Below are 14,600 nucleotides of genomic sequence, written 5' to 3'. Positions count from 1 at the left end.
TTTCAGGCATCCTCTCAAGAGTTAGATGAGTACCACAGACAGGCTAATATATGGCTCCAGGTGCTGGACGAGGAGATTAAATTAGGTGAAAGTCTAAAAGAGGACGATTTCCTGGAGGATGCGGTAAGAAAATACTCTCAGCTGTTTCTTTGGCTAAAATTAATTTCTATCATTGGAACCGCACGAGCAACGAAAGGCTGAAACAGCCTCCGAGCTTTCGCGTAAAGAGCTCATGACAAGAAAGATAATGAGTTTCAGGGAGTGGATCTGGTTCATGAGTAACAAATGCTGGCACAGTACATCATTGCATTACTTGGCTGCAAATTGTCTGATAGACGGATGTACGAGATAGATAGATAGATAGATAGATAGATAGATAGATAGATAGATAGATAGATAGATAGATAGATAGATAGATAGATAGATAGATAGATAGATAGATAGATAGATAGATTTTGACATTTAATTTGATATTTTTCTGTGCTTGTTCTTTCACAGGGCATAGATGAGGATGCGCTAAATGAACTTTTCTTGAAAGGAGAAAATCTCCTCAAGAGAACTCCTTCTGGGGAGAAAAGAGAGGCCGTCCGTGAGAAACACAACCTTCTTCAAGACAAATATGACACTCTAAAGGTAATTATTGAGTGCGTTTACATGTCAAGTACACATTTTATTTGGAAATAAGGCCATGAGAATGCATTTACAAGCTCTTGACATGAGGCTCATAGCATTTCATTAAATTTAAATGTTTGTTCTTTAAGTACAAACCAATTTATCAAATATAATATAACTGGCCATACTATTTTACTGTTATTTTGCAGTAATGCAAAAGCTCTTAATGTCTGGTTGATTATACATTACAAAAAATAAAATAACATTTTTCAGTTAATCTTTCCTAAAACAAGACAAATTTACTTAAAAGTTAAATAAATGTATTATATCATTTTATTTTACCCATTTAAAAACAAATCTTGTTTTAAGCAAAAATCTAACACAATTTTTCAAACCAATTTGACTGGCTTATTTTAGATATATGTTCTTTATTTTATATATGATTGAAGATATGTTCCTGGATCAGTCCTTTATTGGTCATGAAACAACATCCATACCATCACCCAATCTGATTTTAGGCTTAGGTATTTTAAATATTTCCAAAATGAATTTCTGCACTTGTGAATTCTTGTAAAAACGAATAAAATAGTTGGTATTAAAGATAATTGTATGGTCAGTGTAAGATTGAACTCCTGTATTATGATTCAAGCCAGAGACAAGGTCAAAACTGGAATAAGAATGAGGTCACACTCTTACGGTAGGTGTGACACAAAGTCAAAACTTAAGGTTAAAAAATTGGTTAGTTTCTAGGGTAGTTACAATCAACCAAAGGGTTTGCGGTAAGGTTGGTGTGTTAAACTTTGGTAAATCATGTTTTGCTTGGAGGCAATCGTGTGGACATATTGTATCATTTTTTATGTATAAATGTATTGTATATAATGAGTCTTAATATGTTAATTCTGCGTTCATAGAATCTAAGAGCCCTGAGAAGAAAGAAGGCCCTTGCTCTTGCCCCGCATTGGTATCAGTTCTGTAAGAAATCCGATGACATGGTGCAGTGGCTGGACAAAATTGAGAAGACCCTAGCAGAGCTTCCAGATCCCCCCGAGGAGCCAAGAGTGAAAGTGAGAGCCAAAGTTTCTTTACTGTATACACTATGGGTCTTAATTAATATTTATATTCTTATATTTTAGCTTCTTCAAAGTAGCTTTTTCAAAGTTCTCCTCACCAGGGATGTTTTTAAACAGTACAGAGGTCCCTTTCCTTCCATCTTAACAAGTTTAAGAATATTTTAGGACTGTACACTAAAAGAATTGGATGTTTTCCATTAGGCAGTCGGTTCTGAGATTGAACATCAACGTCCAAAGTTGGAGGACTTGCGTGGACTGGGCCGAGTGCTTTCAGAGGGCGGAGCTGGCAAGCTAGTGGAGCCCCGCCTCCTCCCGGTCAATAAACGCTGGGCCAAGCTGGACGTTAAATTCAATCAAGTGCGCCACAAAAGTGTAAGTCTGCTCTTAGTGGTTAAAGTCAATAGTAGGAAAAAGAAAGTAAATCTTAAAAATGCATATTTTAAAGCTACACTGTGTCATTTTTTAAGTTGATTCTTAGCAAAAACACTTTGTTCTTTCAAAATGATATGTGCTCATTAATGTATAATTACTTCTACCAACTAATCAAGTATTCTCGTAAGCGTAGAATCTGCTGTTTATAATAAATACAGGTGAGCTGCTCGAATGGCGGAAGCCATGTTGCGCCTCCATCTTGAAAATACATTAGCCAAAGAGGGACATACCTGCAAATTCAAGCTTCGCCTTTCACACTTTTACACTCAGTGGCACCGTGACGAATGCGAGGGGGAGATTACTCTCGACTGCCGGCAGATTTGTAATAATACGGCCACAGTATGAGTTAAAACGCCGTCGGAATGGGAGGGGCTAGAAAGTAATATTCAGTTGGTAGTCATATACAATTTCACCGCTTTTCAGTAATTCCTACACAGTGTAGCTTTAAATATTGAAATATTGGGGAAAATTGCCTGTGGTAAAATCACTGTAATGTGTCCTAAAGGGACATAAAGGAAAAAAATCGGAGATGGGAGGAAAAATTATTTGCGTTTGCTCTCAAAAAGTTTTGCCTTTGCTCAAAAAAGAACAACGTTTTTTTGAGCGAACACAAAGTTTTCGGGGGAATGCAAATTTTGTAACGAGCAAACGCAAAGTTTCTCTATTTAACGCAAAACTTTTTCGAGCAAACTCGAAAGCATTGAAAAATATCATCTCATATTTTTTCCGTTGGCATGTCCCTTTAGGGGGACAGTCTTTAATGAGGGATTTTAAAAAAAACATACATTTTTCTTATTGCTCTTCATTGCACAATAACCTGTTTTTTCATCAGAGTAAAATAGTCGGATTGAATGAGACGCATTGTTCTCCATCCTTGTATGTGCAGGAGCTGCAGTTTTTGCTGCAGTGTATCGCTGACAACGAGGCTCTGCTGAACTCTCCTGAGCGCTGGTCTGCAGCATTCATCAACGTTTCTCAACAAGAAAAGTGCCTTAAGGTTTTATCATAAACTGTCTTATTTCTTTGAATGATTTTTATTAGCCAATGCATTTTTGTGTCCATGAGCTGATTCAGTCTATTATTGATTTACTCATTATCTGTACATGAACAATTTGTTTTACCCACACAGCAGTAAAAATAGTCAAGTCAAGTCACCTTCATTTATATAGCGCTTTTAACAATACAGATTGTTTCAAAGCAGCTTTACAGTGATAATAGGAAATGAATGGAACAGAGATTGTTTTAGCTTTACAGCAGCTCTATAAAAAAGTTATTGTCCAGCTAAAGTAAGTTTTTGATTGATTCACTTTCGTTGCAAAGAGTTATTTACTTTAGGGCCGCTTACACGACACCGTTTTAACTGAAAACAGAAAACTTTGAATGTGTTCTGGCCGTTTATTTGCACGACAACGGTGTTTGGTGGCTGGAGAACACAAACTTTGAAATAGGTTCCAAGGTGCAAGTTTTGAAAAATGTTAAAAACATATCATCTCTGTGTAAACTTAAAAAACATGAATCTGTGAAAATAATATGCACTTGCATATTACGTGTTTAGTCTATAGGTATGCACGTTTGAATATATATGTGCGCATGCGCGTAGTCTTTCTTTACAAAGCGACCGCCAAATTGTCTGGCCTGCATAATACAGAATTTTTAGTATAGAAATAAAGAATAATGAATATTGAAATAATGTAAATGCTTTAATCTGTTGTGTTCCATGTGACTCAGGAGGTTAAAGTGAATCTGGATAAGCTGGAGAGTCCAGTGACCGAGGCTTTGGGCAGGGGAGCCTCTCTTCCTGAGGAGAGTTTACTGGTCCAACTGCTCAGAGCCAACTGGGAAAACCTTAAAAAGCTCTATCACGACAGACTCACGTAAGGATGAATGGCATCACACTGTTGTAATTTGCCAGTAGCAAAAATAGTGCGTGTTATTCAATCGGTGAAGTGTTCAGAAGAGTTTGTCTTTGTATAAACTTGTCTTGAAGGATTTTCTAAGGTTATTCTACATCTTTCTAAATGTACTGTACCATATTACTTGTATATCTATTACAGAAATATGAATGTGATACTTTGTGCATGCATAAGAATGTATTATTTTTTGTTTAGGATTCATTAATATTTTGAATTATCTTAATTTTGTTTTTATTTTAGTCATTTTTATGTGCTTTTTCTATTTAGCTTTGATTAATATTTTTCAGTTGTATTTTTTTTTGTAATTTTAGTACTTGCAAAGTACTTAACTTATTTTATTTAACTTATTTTTTTTACTTAAACTTATTTTATTTCAGTTAATTGAAAATATCTATATTTACATTTTTGTTTTTAATCTAATATTTGTATTTTATTTCAGCTTTATTTAAATTAACGAAAACTTTTTTTTATTATTTTCATTAAAAAAATAACAAATTAAGTATAGAACGCTACCTACTGGTCATAAGTAGAGGAGTCATGCTAAATAAACTGTCAAGTAGTCCAGATTAAGTAAAAGAAACCACAAAAGTGAGATTTGTTTTCATGTGCTTTATAACTAAACAATATGTGGACATTAACTTTTTACTTTAATAAATGTTGCAGTTTAAATCAGAATATTGATTTTTATTGTCAGAACATACTCTCTGACTCACAATGTTTTTTTGTCTACTTGTGCTGCTGTCCAGACGCCTTGAAAAATCGAAGAAATTCTGCGAAGAGTTCAAAGCGCTTGACGATTGGCTCACATATGCTGAGAGGACGATTATGAAGTATGAACAAGACCCCGTTAATAATAGAGACCACCTCAAGGTAAACATACATTTTACATCTTTATCATTTAATTATGATAATATATACAAATGACAAATTAGCAAATTACATCGTGTATAATACTATATTAAAGAAATAGTTCATCAAAAGATTTGCTGATTATTACTCACCCCATGGCCATGCAATATGTAAATTACTTTCTTTCCTCACCCGAAGAGAAATTAAGGTTTTTGGAGGAAAACTTTCCAGAACTTTTCTCCATCGAATGCAAGTGAATGGTGCCCAGTGTAGACCTTTTTTGACAGTACAAAATCCATATTTAGGCAGCTTCAAAGAGCTCCACACTAATAATCTTCTCTAGTGAGACAATCTGTCATTTTCAGAAAGAAAATAAATAAATATACTTTTTAACCACAAATGCTTGCCTTGGTGCAGCTCTGCAAAGTGCGCTCACGAGACGGTTGAGTTCACATCCTCTCAGGAGACATGCATGTTGAGAAAAGTCTACGCTGGGCTCCAGTCACTTGCATTAGATGGAGAAAAAAATCCTGGAATCTTAAGCTGAGGAAAGAAAGTCATATACATCTTGGATGGCCGTGGGGTGAGTTTTATTTTTGGGTGAACTATTGAGCAGAAAGTATTACCATAATTTTTAGGCAATACAGTAAGTATGTGATATTAATGTTAGATTAGTTATCATGTTAGATTAGTTTTCAGACCATCTATACTAAGACTTTCTACTTTCCCAGGAGCTCCAGGGAGAGTTTGAGAAACAGGAAGCAGCAGTGAATGGGCTCAATGCGCTTGGGACAGATCTGACTCCACAGTGCAGTAAGGACGACAGGGACCACATTAAACAGCAGCTCGCCTCTATCAACTCCCGCTGGGCCAAAGTGTCCAACCAGCTTGCTGACATCAAGAGACGGTTAGGGAAAATTCAGGACATATGAATGCAGGCAGCTTGTGAGAGAGCTGCGCACGTTTGAATATCTTAGCATAATTCAATTTGAGCAGCAAACACCTACATAATTGCCCTCTTTTGTCCTTATTTTGAAGGAATGCGTTAATATGGCTGCTGTGTGTTTTAGGTCTGCAGGGGCAAAAATTGTTCTTGCCGAGTTAAATGAAGACATGGGGGAGTTTCAGTCCTGGCTGGATGCTGCAGATGCTGTGGCTTCACTTCCTGTAGAAGCAGGTCACAAGGAGCAGCTCAGTGCAACGTTAGAAAAAGTGAAGGTAAAAATCAGTTGCTTAAAAAGATGCAATTAGCTCACACATGAGGGGGGGACATAGCTTTTAGCTCCATATTAGAATTAAAATTCTCCCATGAGGCAAATCACCAAAAATGAGTCACAAAGAGAAGCAGATAATTAATATGTGTGTGTGAAAATCTTCAGGCCCGGGTGGTGGAACTGCCGAGCAGAAAGCAAACTCTTCATCAGATCAACAGCAAGGGCTCATCTCTCCCAGCTGACAAAGTCAAACCATTGGAGAAACATTTGAAGGTTATTAACATGCGCTGGGCTAAGGTAATTCAAATAATTTATTTCCTTCTCTACTATTGATCTTACTGGAAAATTAAATTCAATGATTTTGTGACCTTAGCTTGATTAATGAAAGCATAATTTCTGTAAACAGCCTAATGAGGACATTATCAATGAGTCAGATCCATGTAATTGTAGATGTTTTCAAAAATTAGCTAGAATGATAGCATACCTATAATACACTAAGGTGAGTCTCTTACCCCATAACATAATGTATAGATATTCGCACATGTGTCATATGGATTAAAACTAAATCTTATATGCAAGTAAAAACTTGAACTGTTACGTCATTTATGTATAATGAGTGGTTCCCTACATTATTAAAGAACGTTTACAGGACAAGAAGTTTACTGTGCGCAAACATCCGAAGAAAAGCCCTGAAAGCCGCATTAGACAGCGCTTAAAAACTGCTTTGAATTCTTTCACGCCATCTTGCGCTTGAACCGACAAATTCACACAAGATTATGTAAAAACGCCCGTCTTTGCAAACGTAAACAGTTGAGAAATAAAATGAATGTGTACCAGTATATTGGATCCGTGCATTCAGTCTTAAAGGGACAGCAGCTTAATAAACCTGCTGCTGTGTTTTTAATGTTAATTAACAACAAAGGACAAAGAAATCACTCACTGAACTTAACTGAATTACTTTTGTAACTTTAAATAAAATTATTCTGTTTAATTAGTACAGTGAAGACTATGCAGTGTTACACATTTTATTTATTTTATTTATATTCTGTACCAGAAAACTGCTGTTAGAACTACATGAAAACTTGTGATATTTTACTGGTATCTAAGCAATAAACCACTGACCCAACCCAACCAGGCCAGTAGAAAAAATCCCTAGAACTGAGCCCTGCTGAAGCAGCTCTAAATATGCGCTGTGCTATTAAATAAAAGACAAAATATGATTAATAACAGTGAAAGTAACAGTACAATATATATTTAATATTGTGTGTGTGTGCGTGTGTGCGTGCGTATGTTTGCTAAACAAATTAAATCAACAAATATGATTCATATTCTTTTGGTTTCTCTACCTAATATATTTACATATTACAAATGCAGTGAAAATACAGGTATCGGAATCAGCGAGTACCAAAAATGAAAGTATCTGTTTTTTTGTTTTTTTTATTATTTCATTTATTATACATTTTTATTTATTTATTTAAAGATATAATGATTTTTGCATTATGGTAATGCGAATTGGGGGTCAGAATAGCAATGCAAAAAAAGGGTGAAATCCTAAAAAATATAAGGTAATTATGAAAAATAATATTTCTTATTTTATTGATTCTGTTCTAATATTCTTTTTATATATCCCAATATCTCTTTTGATTTGGGGGTAAAACATGACCTGGCCATGTTCTAAACCGGTTTTGTAAGTGACTTATTGAAAAGAACTCTTTCTCTCCTTCAAAGGTGTCCACTGATCTTCCTGAGAAGCAGCGACAAATCGAGGATCTCCTGAGGGATTTGTCTTTGTACCAGGGACAGCTCTCCAAGCTCTCAATTTGGGCTTCCACTACAAAGAATCAGCTTGAGCAGTCCCCTACTGCAGTAGACCCAAAGGTAATCTCACAGATGTGAGCAAGCACATATGTAGAACATACTGACCACAGTCTTGCTGTTTCAGAATATTGTTGTCTGTCTTATTTCAACTTTATACTGTAATAGGGTGGTGAATGGGTTGTGTAGTGGTAAAAGTTCAGGGCTGGCAACCATCATGTTGCTGATTTGATCCCTACTAGAAGCAAGAATGTTGGTAAATTCATTCATTCAGTTCAAAGATTAAGGAAACTTTGTTCTTTTTAAAAGCCTGATGTGTGACCTTTTAATGACCCCTGGTCTGAGGTCATTTGGTCTGATTTTGCAGTCTTTGGTCTGATTTTGCACAGTCTCGCAAATTTGTACAAAGAGTCTTTCAGATGACATAGGCAGTGTCTTTCCTAGCTTCCCAGCATCTGCTTCATAGTTTTATCTGCTCCCATCAAGGAAAAGGTTTCGCTTCCCTAGACATGGAACTAATAGGTTCAGGAAATCATTTGTTCTTTCAGTTACTGAACTTGTGAAAAAATCAGTACATATGTGATTTTGAATTGTTTGTGGCTGGTTCGCTCTGATTCTGTTGTACTCAACTGATTATTTATTGATTATTTGCACACTACTGCATGTTGTCAGTTTATATTGTTCTCAAAACCCAATCTCTGTTTCTTGTTAATGGTGCTTGTCAAGGCAAGTATAACTATTACTATAGCTCCTTTTCAGGGTGAAGGGTATTTCAAAACCAGATTTCAGCCCAAAATCAAAAGAAAGAATATAAAGGACAAATCTAAATAACAAAGAAGAATATACTGTAGTATAGTGCTAAGAATACAATGACTATAACTTGACTTAAATGACAATTACTTAAAATTAAAATGTCTACCGGTAGATGCTTTACTTAGTGGTAAATGTGGCTGTCATGGTCATTGGACATTTACTGTGCAAAAATAAAAAGGTTTAATTTCTTTATTCAAAAATATTTTTTTTTCTTATTTCTTTTTTGATTTTGGGGTGAAATGTGACCTGGACATGTATTTTACATATTTTAATTTTTAAATAGATATACCTAGAGGTAGATTACTCCTTTAATGAGGGTTTGTTGTGAATTTCTTTTAATTTATTTGTCTTATTTCAATTTTGTTTAGATTGAGGATGATGTAAAGGAAAAGAAACCAGCAGTGGAAGCCATTTTGGCAAAGGAGAGACCTCCATGTCAACCAGAGAAGGTGTGTAATCGACCACAGTATCTTTAGATATGATCTCAGAAACACTATGACTATGATATTAGATTACTCTGCACACTTCCCAGTGGTATCTACCATAACTGTACTGTAATGCAATATATCAGACTATATCAGTCTATCAGCTTCGAGGCATGCAACTTTATTTAATATAATTTTCCTGGATTGATGCATTCCAGGGGCAGTATGATGGCCTCGGTGCAGATTGGACATCCATTCAAGTTCTCCTTAATGAGTGGCGAGACAAATGTCAGCTCGCAGGTGTGATATCGTGCAATGCATGATGATTGAAGCTACAATAATATGCTATTAAAATTCATGAACATCTCATGTTAGTCATGATGTGATGTTAGACATCTGAAAGTCTGAACAAAAGATAACTTTTTTTTTTACTTTCCAGCCGTAACATTGACTGGTAGTGCAGCAGGAGATGCAGCCCTTGATAAATTCAATAAATCCTGGACGGAGCTTGATGATTGGCTCGCTCTTTTGGATCACATGGTTCAGACTCAGAGAGTAATGGTCGGAGATCTCGACGAGATCAACGACATGACGGTGAAACTCAAGGTCAGTTTATGCCGTCATCTTGCAGCTCTTAGTCCATGTCCGCAGAAAAATACTTGCTGTCCTGCAGTGGATATATTGTATACGTTTGTAACATTTTTATCTTTTCCCTAAAGTCTACATAAAATGTTAGTTAGCATCGACTGCACAGTATATGTTAATGACCTCTTTTATGATTGTCTAGTCTACCCTCTTTGCATTTGAAATGAACAGCAGAACTTTATCATTTTTAGTTATTCATTCACTGTTAAATTAAAATACTGTTAAATTGATTGTTTTGATTGTTTAATTAATGTAATGGTCAGAGGGAAGGTGATGGTATTGGAAAAATGTAATTGTATTAGGCTATTTTATAAATGTATATTGAAATGTATGTAATTGTATATTTGTATATATTAATTAGTGCTGGGCATGTGTGTGTACTGTGTATTTATATATACAAAATAATTATACATAGACATGCATGAATATATTCAAAAATATGTTTTATATATATATATATATATATAAAGTATGTATATTTATATATAATATAATGTATGTATATATATATATATATATATATTTATATATATATTATACAGTGTATATGCAAATATTTCTTAAATATATACATGCATATGTGTGTATTTATATGTACAAAATAATTATACACAGTACACACATATATTATGTAAACACAAACTTTTATTTTGAATTCGATTCATCGCGATTAATCTTTGCCCAGCACTAATATTAATATTGTTCAATTGAATACATTTATTAAATAATTTAATTAAATTGTAACATAAATTAATAATATTATAATAAGATATTATGTGGGCTAACATGAAAAAATATATATACTATTTGACTGACATGAGACCAGAAGATGCCACACAACCCTGTAGTAAAGACTTCTGTGTTGTGACTATCTAACAGTCAACACTGCAAGACATGGAGCAAAGATGCCCACAGCTGAACAAACAAATCACTGCGGCGCAGAACCTGAAGAACAAAACCAATAACCCTGAGACACGGGCAACCATTACAGAGCGCAGTAAGTCAGATCTGCCTCGTCCATATCCATATCCTCTTTCAGTGATGCACTTTGTTTGTGCTGATATGGGGGTGTCAACATTGTAGCAGCTTGGTCTCTGAAAAAAATGCAGGAATTAAACAATGACTGGTGCCAAGGATTGTGTCTTACCGGGCATCTCAAGGTCATATCATTATAAGACAGCACTACTGAACACGAACTACAGTATGCTGTAAGGCAAGCGTGCATATAAAACTGTATTTGGTTGACAGAATCAACCAATCAATAATTTATCGCCTGATTGATTTGATTTTTTCGTCTTTATTTATTATGTCTATTATATGAACTAAGATTGTTTAAGTCATTTTCAGAAATGTTCCTTTTATTTCAAGTTGAAAAATTACAGGCGCATTGGGAGGATTCCCACACCAAGCTGATAGACAGGGTCCTTCAGCTGCAGAACATGTATAAGGACTCCAGTGATTGGTTGGAGGCCAGAAAAAGGGTGGAGCCGCTCATTAAGAAAGCCAATGAAAAACTAGAAAGCTGGAAGAAAATTTCGCACAGTGTTGATGATTTAAAAGGCCAAAATGCAGATGTCAAGGTAATGTAAAATAAACATAATATCTAAGCTGGAAGAAACTGATTCAGCGCGCTTGTATTCCTTGAAAAATCTTTAGATGAATGCATGTGATGTGATTAACACAAAATAAACGCTATATTATTTTATTGCAGCAACTTTCTAAGGATATACAGCAGTGGCAAGCTCACATAAATGTCACCAATGAACTGGCAAACAAACTATTGACCCTGTATGCAGATGACGACACAAGCAAAGTTAAACAAATGACTGAGAGCATGAATCTGGCTTGGGCCAACATCAATAAGCGGTGAGCTTCTGTTTAAATCTTTAATTCTTCAGTATCACCATCCAGTGGAGTGGCATATAATAATGTTATCATAGAAAGGAAGTATTTATGGCGTGAAAATAATGCACTGCTGACACAGTAAGAGTACATAAGAGGTCATTTCAAATGCTTTTTAAGGTTCGAGTCCTGCGGCTTAATGTTTGAAGCTTTAAGCAAATTTAACAATCCAATAATTACATTTATTTAATATTTAAGTATATTAAGGTACTAATTTAACAACTTTATTTCTGTATAACAATGAAGTCATTACCCTTTTCAGTGTAGGGGACAAGGAGGCAGATCTGGAAGCTGGACTACGGCAATTGCAGCATTTCTACTTGGACCTGGAGAAATTCCTTAATTGGCTCACTGAGGCAGAAACCACAGCCAATGTCTTACAAGATGCCACATTTAAGGAGGGACTTCTGGAAAACCCTGCCACAGTGCGGCATTTATTCGGGCAATGGCAGGTATGTGAGCAGTATATGCATACTGTATGTACCAGCAGTTTCCCCTCCTCTTTTAAAGCATGTTGTCACTCCGCTCCAGCTCCAGTCCGGGTTTTCCCTTTTCTACTAGCCACACTCACTGTCGAGAGAAACGCTGCTCCACAAGTTACCAGTCTGAAGTTCTTCACAAACATCTGTGCACAATAAAATTACATTTTTTTAAAGTAATCTACTAGTTCACTTTTATAAAACATTCTACGCTGAAATTTTTTTGTGTAGAAACCATTTTAATTTGAAAATTGCTAATACATTTCACAAATAATTACACAGAAATAGCAAGTAACACATTGAATTAAACGTGAAATTTTGAAGTAGAAAGACTAAATAGTAGTATTTTGTTTTATTTACAACTTCAAAAACGAGGTTTCAGTGTATAATGTCATCTACCTGCAACTTTTCTGCATTAAAATACAGATTTTATTTTGAGATATAAATGTGGCACTCCTCCTTAGATTTAAACAATTCTACAGAGTAGTGTTTGATGCGGTTTTATTTCTCAGGGGTTTTAGGACATAAACATTATAATGAAATTACTGGGGGGGGGGAAAAGAAGTGAAACTCCGTTCTTATTATTAGCCCTTTGGAGATAAAGTGATATTTATCAGGAAGGCTGATGAAACTGACGGGTCCATTGTCCAGGTCGCCCGCTGCTGGTATGGGAGATATGTGCGTTTGGCAACGGTGCAGAGACGCAGTTAAATATGAAGAGGCAGACAAAGACGTGGGCAATAAAGAGAAGCCTCTGTTCTCCCAGAAAACCATCTCTGACCCAGTCCTCGCTCGCAGTGCCCACTCTCGCCTCAAACAACAGGGCCAGTGTGCCTCCGCCACTGGCATTCTGCAGCTCGTTTCACGTCGCATGTAGACACATGGTCGCAGAATACATTTTCTCGCTCTCATCCTCGCGATGTCCCTTTCTCCCTGGTTTTCGCCTCGCGTCAGACACGTCCACATGGTTGGGAATTAAAGGATTGTCGCTGTCAACCGTTTTCGATTCATTTGATGTCGCTCATTCACTGGATATGTTGCACAGGAAGACATATCATGTTAAGGTTTGATCTTCACTGTCAGCTTCACAGTTGCTTCGTGACTTTGGATTTGTTTGGCTTGCATCATGACTTTGAATGAAATTAGTTTATGCCTTCTCAAACTATGGGAACAAGCACTTAAAATATTGTCGGTAGACAATATGAAAAATGTTGGCTTGTTAACAGTATTGTTAGTATCTATTCTAAACTAATGCAAAAGCTTCTTTTTATTAATATTTGTTTTTTTTTGTATTTGAATATATCATACACTTATAGTGATTTGTGAAATATGGTGAGAAAAAATAATTTCCATTTAAATCATGAATTTTGAAATATTGCGATAAAATATAAAAATAGAATGTATAAAATTTAGTATACATTATTATTTATTAATAATTTAACATTTAAACTCCAAATAGACAATTGCCTGTTTTAAATGTTTATTGGCATCTTTTTTTCTTTTTTGAAAGAAGGCCAGTATGACGATACCAATACTGCTACTGATGTATCTATGAAATATATATATATATATATATATTCAGTTTTAGCATTAACTATAAGCATAATTGAAAGCTATCAATTTTAACATTTATTAGGCTTTAGAAAATATAACAACTTTTAATTTAAGTGAATTTAAAACAATCTTCACATAAACCCGTTATAGTAAATGCCACATTTACCTGTGCCCTTCAATATAACAAGTTATTGGTTTCGTTGTTTTTGACCTTGTAACCTTGTAAACAGTGCTTTAAGATTTATAAGTATTGAAAACGAAAGTTTTTCACTTTAACACCAGTGCATACATGTTAATTTTGACAGCACTTATATTATATTATATTATATTATATTATATTATATTATATTATATTGTATAATGCAAGTGTTCCTGTTTAAAATAAACTGATGAAAACATGAAAAACATGTTCCAAAAGTATGTCATGATGTCACCATGTAACAAGTATCTGGGGAAGTATAACTCTTTCTTGATCTGTAATCACATAGTGAACTGTTACTTGGATGTCTGTGATCTCTTTTAATCCTCGTAGGATCTCCAAGCAGAGATTGATGCGCACGGGGAGATGTACCATTCATTAGATGAAAACGGACAGCGTATTGTGTCATCTCTGGAGGGGACGGACAATGCTGTGGTGCTACAAAAGCGGCTTGATGACATGGGGCAGCGGTGGCATGAGTTGTGTAACAAAGTTATGAGTATAAGGTAAGACCAATTAATCATCTATATTTAACCTGGGGAAAATTCAAGCAGAGCAGAAATGGGCTTTGAAAAAATAATGCGATCATATACAAGCCCCAGGCCTGTGTAATGCTATATGCAAATCACTGCAATTATTTGACTTTATATTTAAAGTATAAGCCTGCTAGAACATTAT

The 14,600-nt window shown here is 35.3% G+C and overlaps 1 protein-coding gene across 10 annotated transcripts in view; it reads left to right on the top strand.

The window, feature by feature from the left end:
• dmd (dystrophin) overlaps nucleotides 1-14,600 on the top strand; it is a 99,450-nt gene that overhangs the window by 42,582 nt on the left and 42,268 nt on the right. For 9 of the 10 annotated variants that reach the window (XM_079615159.1, XM_079615158.1, XM_079615157.1 and 6 more), the window contains exons 38-56: nucleotides 7-123; nucleotides 499-633; nucleotides 1,524-1,676; nucleotides 1,884-2,054; nucleotides 3,001-3,111; nucleotides 3,843-3,988; nucleotides 4,774-4,897; nucleotides 5,608-5,783; nucleotides 5,947-6,094; nucleotides 6,256-6,387; nucleotides 7,819-7,968; nucleotides 9,087-9,167; nucleotides 9,362-9,443; nucleotides 9,583-9,749; nucleotides 10,668-10,785; nucleotides 11,157-11,368; nucleotides 11,500-11,654; nucleotides 11,953-12,142; nucleotides 14,256-14,428. In XM_079615159.1, the coding sequence (XP_079471285.1) occupies nucleotides 7-123; nucleotides 499-633; nucleotides 1,524-1,676; nucleotides 1,884-2,054; nucleotides 3,001-3,111; nucleotides 3,843-3,988; nucleotides 4,774-4,897; nucleotides 5,608-5,783; nucleotides 5,947-6,094; nucleotides 6,256-6,387; nucleotides 7,819-7,968; nucleotides 9,087-9,167; nucleotides 9,362-9,443; nucleotides 9,583-9,749; nucleotides 10,668-10,785; nucleotides 11,157-11,368; nucleotides 11,500-11,654; nucleotides 11,953-12,142; nucleotides 14,256-14,428 (2,741 nt within the window). Of the gene's footprint in view, nucleotides 1-6; nucleotides 124-498; nucleotides 634-1,523; nucleotides 1,677-1,883; nucleotides 2,055-3,000; nucleotides 3,112-3,842; nucleotides 3,989-4,773; nucleotides 4,898-5,607; nucleotides 5,784-5,946; nucleotides 6,095-6,255; nucleotides 6,388-7,818; nucleotides 7,969-9,086; nucleotides 9,168-9,361; nucleotides 9,444-9,582; nucleotides 9,750-10,667; nucleotides 10,786-11,156; nucleotides 11,369-11,499; nucleotides 11,655-11,952; nucleotides 12,143-13,100; nucleotides 13,234-14,255; nucleotides 14,429-14,600 lie in introns of those variants that run through there. The other variant, XM_079615151.1, reaches the window with a different exon arrangement.

This window comes from Phoxinus phoxinus, assembly GCF_949152265.1.
Source record: "Phoxinus phoxinus genome assembly, chromosome: 6".
Taxonomy (NCBI): domain Eukaryota; kingdom Metazoa; phylum Chordata; class Actinopteri; order Cypriniformes; family Leuciscidae; genus Phoxinus; species Phoxinus phoxinus.
This window is presented reverse-complemented; position numbering and strand designations above follow the sequence as displayed.